Source organism: Fukomys damarensis, unplaced genomic scaffold, assembly GCF_012274545.1.
Source record: "Fukomys damarensis isolate Sample0158 unplaced genomic scaffold, DMR_v1.0_HiC HiC_scaffold_29, whole genome shotgun sequence".
NCBI lineage: Eukaryota > Metazoa > Chordata > Mammalia > Rodentia > Bathyergidae > Fukomys > Fukomys damarensis.
Window position 1 is genome coordinate 1927715 of NW_022900941.1, and position 4810 is coordinate 1932524.

Genomic DNA, 4810 nt, shown 5'->3' on the forward strand with positions numbered 1-4810 from the left:
CCCACGGAGGACTACATGAGCCACATCATCGAGAAGTGGTAGTGGTGGCGGCCGCAGGGAGACCTGGCAGGGCGGGGTGCGGAGGGCCACAGGCCGCTTGCGAACGGGGCCCACCCAGAACAGAGTGGGGAGCAGGGGGCGGGGCCAGGTGTTCTTGCTGCTCCCCAGGCAGGGTCTGAGGATCGGCGTGTCCGCCCACTGGGGCAGGAAAGCGTGCTGGAAAGATGCCCCAGGTGTGGGGGCGCGGGAGGGCCCCTGGGGCAGGTGGCAACCCTGTCATCATCCTTCAGCGAATGGTTGGGAAAAGGAGACAGGGACCCTGGGGAGAGGACGAGCCAGGCCTGGAGCGAGTCCCACACCAACTGCACACACCTGCGCGCGCCCTGCCGTGTGGGCCAGCGTGGCACGAGGCCAGCTCAGACAGCCGGCCCGGCGCCCTCCCGAGCTCCCAGTTCCGCCTCCTGTGGCTGTCCAGGCCAGGGTCACCCCACTGAGGCCAAGGAGACTCCAGTCCAACCCCTGGAACCCACTCCCTCACTGGCCCAAGGGCAGAGCTCACAGCACAGCTTGGCCTTGGGGGGACAGGCAGACAGGGCTCTGGCAGAAGCGGGGTGGGCACCCGGGACTCCCTGCCCTGCTCTCCCAGACCCACCTGCCACATCACTAGAGCCTTTACTCAAGGGCTCACAGGCCACCGTCCCGGACCCCGCTCGGGAAAGGGTAATGAGCTGTGTCAGCTGGGGCTGGGGCCAGAGCTGCTGCCCGTGAGCCGTGCCTGGGCCGTGGTGATTCTCGTGGTCAGGAAGGGTCCTGAGACCCTCAGCTTCCTGACGAGGGCTGCCCCACCCCACCCAGGAGCTCAGCCCTGCCCCCACGTCTCTAGTCCCTTCCCTGACCCTCAGAGGCTGGCCGGTGGCCTGCTAGAAGCCATGCTGATACTCGTTGAATGCACTTGCCCCATACGGGTGTCCCTGACCCTGCAGTAGGACAGGGCCCTCCTCCCTGCTCCCAGTCTCTCCGGGCCACCACCCGAACCCACCACGGAGTGACGGGTTGTCACCAAGGGTGGGGGTCCCATACCCCTGGAAGAAGCAATTCGTCCCTGTCTACACACAGCCCCACCCCAGGCCTCTGTGCCTGCCGTTGCCCCGGGGGTCCAAAGGTAGCAAGGGCTAGAGTGGGCATTGTCCAGCCCCACCCGGCCCAGGGCTGCCTCCCCGGCAGGTGTCACTGGAGACGTGGGCTCCAGGTGAGTGACGGGTGGCTCTTGGGGAGGGCGGCCCCCTTCGACATCAGGAGGCAGGGCTCTGGTGCTCTTCATCTGGGCTGCTTCTGAGGGGGTGTGGGGTTATGGGGGACCCCTGCTGTCCTTCATTCTCAGGCCATGTGAGGTACCTTGGTGTCCTGTCCAGAAGCGGGCGTCCGGCGAGCTCCCTGTGCGGCCTGAGTGTCAGCCTTCTTGTATATATTGAGTATGTGTTAATGCCCCGCTGTCCCCACGCGAATGGAAGCACGGGTCTCCTCTCGGTCTCTGCTGCGTTTGGAAAACAGTCCCAGCCCAGGCCAGTGCCAGGCTGAGCCATCTGGGGCCCGCAGCTGCCCAGCCGGCGCTTCCTGCTCAGGCTGCCTGCTTTGGGAAAAAGCTGCTTGTGTCTGCAGAGTGTCCCAGGCGTTCAGAGGACAGGGCAGCCGGTCACCGGGCACCCTGTGGACCTGGAGGGAAGCCGGGAGCAGAACTGTCTGAGCAACGAGTCTGTGAACTTTTCGGGAACTGGAACTGTTTCACTTGAACCCAGGAGCGTTTAAAGCTTTATTTATTTATAGCTTCTTATTAAAAAAAAAAAGTGTTGAGAAGAAATCTTTTGGTTATTCATACAAAAAACAGAGTTGATGATGGAGAAGCAAGTCATAATCACCTAATTGTTTCTGTCCAGGTTGAGAATGTTAGCAGACGAATAAACCTGAAAAGGACCGCTGTGTGCTGTGGTCTGTGGTGCTGTGGCCTCCCCGACAGCCTTCTCCCGAGTCGCTGTCCACACCGTGTCCCTGAGCCCAAGCACGCGTCTCGGCCTCCTGTGGGTGCCGGGAGTGGGGTGCAGTCAACGAAAACCGACTCGCCGTCCCGAGTGACAGTTTATTAACCTTCAGTACATTTACTCCTGCTGAGAACCAGGCGAGAGAGAGACTGCCAGGAATCCCGGTGCCGGGGTCACTGCAAATGTGACCTCTTTGCCCCTCCACTGTAATTTGGAACAACTTCAGGTAACAAGGTGGGAAATGCAGACTGCATAGGCTGCATTAGTTCTGTTGTCCCAGGGACACGCGGCTGCACAACTGCTTTCCTGCCTGGCATGGCACCACACACCGGTGAGTGGCTCCATCTGATGACGGCCTACGGCACAGTCGTGGGGCCACCCTGAGATGGGATCCGCCTCGGTGCCCGCGTGCCGGGGGAGAAGTCCGCCCGCGGGACGCTGCAGACACTGCCCACTTCGGCACCGTGGTGGGCTCCGCCGAGTCCCCTGAGACTCACGCTTTTACCCTGTGCTCACACCCGTCTACACACATGCGGGCTCACCTCCTCTGGAGATGGGCTGTGGTCCTCAGCGTGCTCCCAAATCCTTACTCGGGTCTCTCGGGAGCAGCACTCGGCTGCAGCCTGCACCCCTTCAGCGTGTCCCCAAGCTTGCTGTCAGCACAAGTTCTCATGCAGGACACTCGTGCCGAGTCTCCAGCGGTCCCAGTGACACCTTCAGAAGGCTTTGTGGCCCCAGGACTATGGGCTTCCTCGCGCCTCCTGCCTCCTTTACCATACAACCTCCATTTTCACCTCAGATTTGGTGTGAGCTCCACTTTTGAACTGCTGCTCCACCACCAGGCCACATCCCCAGCCCTTTTTATAGTATTTCGAGACAGGGTCTTGCTGAGTCACTAAATTGCCCAGGCTGGGTTTAAAACTTGTGACCCTCCTGCCTCAGCCTCCCAGAGTGATGGGATTACCGGTCTGTGCCACTATGCCCAGCTGAGCCGTCCCTTAAAAGTTCTGCAGCATCTGCTTATGATCACCTGCATTTCAAGATTTTGAACCAAGCGCCCCAGGACAGGAGGCTGGGCTGGGGCCCTGAAGAGCACAGTGCTGTTCTGAAGGGTGGGGGCCGCGTCTCCCTTGAGCTGCACGGGGTGGGGCAGACAGGAAGTCCAGGCTGCCCCAGGGGACCCAGGAAGCTGGTTCGGGTGTGTGGATGGCAGGAGACCCTTTTCCAGGGAGGCCTCACCGCAGGGCCTTAAGGCCACCCTCCTACTGGGACAGGGTCTTGCCCCTGCCACCAACACACAGCAGCAGCAAGGCCTTTCAGGTGTGCTCTGCCAGGCGGGGGCTTGGCCCCTAGCTGGACGGCTGGCCTGCCGGTTGCCCTCAGAAAAGGAGCCAGTGAGGCGCCAGCTGCTTCCGGTCCAGGAGCCTGGTCCAGGAGCCTGGCCCAGCCTGACTGAGGCCTTCACCTAGGCCCACCTGGCCATGAAGGCAGTCTTTAGCCCTGCTTGAGAGAGTTGTTAAAGCAGACTCCTGGGCTAAGCGGCCCTCTGCCAAGGCCACTGCAGAGCAGAACCACAGACCCCATCTCCTCTGGGCCTCTTCAAGAACTGTTCTCTCTTCCCTTCTTTCCTTCAAAGAGTGACAGTTTTCCACCCGTCCCTCCTGGCCGAGGCCAGCTTTTCCCTACCCCCAGGGTCTCCCAGCTGGCCCAGCTTCCTGTGTGTGAGCAGGTCCCTGGCAGCCAGGAAGGTCTGAACGTCGCAGCCCCACCTGGACCTGCCTACAACGCAGCTCTGCGGAAGACGCTGCCCTCCGCCTGGCTCCAAGCTTCCCCTCGCTCTGGGGGTGATGGACAGGTCCACTCAGGGGCTGTCCTCAGCGTGCACAGACTGCTGGGCCCTCCAGTCCTTGCCCTCTCTCTAGGTGGCATCAGACCCAGGACGTGCTCGCCCTGGCCAGCCAACAGCGGCCCCGAGGGCCTTCCCAGCTCTGTGTGAGGAGCAGCCAGTCCAGGACTTCGGAAAACGACTTTGCTTTCTCAAACAAAACTCCTGGTGCTCAGCCCTCCCAGGGCTTCCCGGGACGGAGCACCTGCCTCACTCCCTCCCACCCCCCACCTGCACCCTTCTCCCGGCCGGCACACAGTCAGCCTGAACTTGGGGCCGCAGAGAGGGAAGGTCCTGAGCAGGAAGAGGCCCAAGCCCCTGCCCCGTCCAGCTGGCTCTGTACAGGAAGGGACCTTTCTGAATTTGAAGAGTATTTCAAACAGAGCCTGCAGAAGCATCGCTTGATGGCTGTTCTCCCCTCCTCCCCTGGTAGCAGAACCTCCACAGGGCAGGGAAAGCAGACAGCCAAGATCAAGACTAAGTTTCCTATGAACAGTGAAACATCCTAACCAATAGAGTACCAGAGGAGTTGTCATTTGCATTTTAAAGAGACCACCCTAAAAGACAGGACCAGGCCCGCTTGCTCCTTTCCCCTACCTAACAGCTACAATGCGTATGTGATGGCTGGAGCTCAAGGAGCCGTATTGGACAGTGGAGTAGAAGCCAACGCTCAGGATGAAGCAGCAGTAACATAGGCTCCTGATGATTATGCAAGCTTCCTAACAGCTTTGGGCTGCCTACCTTAGGACTATCCATTTAAGAAATAACCATGTACCAGCCATCCCAGCATTTGAGAGGCAGAAGTAGGAGGACTGCCTTGAGTTCAAGTCCAGCCTGAACTACAGAGCAAGACCTCATCTTAACAAAAAAAAAAAAAAAAAAAAAAACA

General features: G+C 60.1%; 1 protein-coding gene across 1 annotated transcript in view; it reads left to right on the forward strand.

Annotated features, from left to right (window-relative positions):
* Hs6st1 (heparan sulfate 6-O-sulfotransferase 1) overlaps positions 1-986 on the forward strand; it is a 36683-nt gene extending 35697 nt beyond the window's left edge. Inside the window, exon 4 of the mRNA XM_010637694.1 lies at positions 647-986. Coding sequence (XP_010635996.1) covers positions 647-986 — 340 coding nt within the window. The remainder of the gene's footprint in view (positions 1-646) is intronic.
* The last annotated feature ends 3824 nt before the right edge of the window (positions 987-4810 follow it).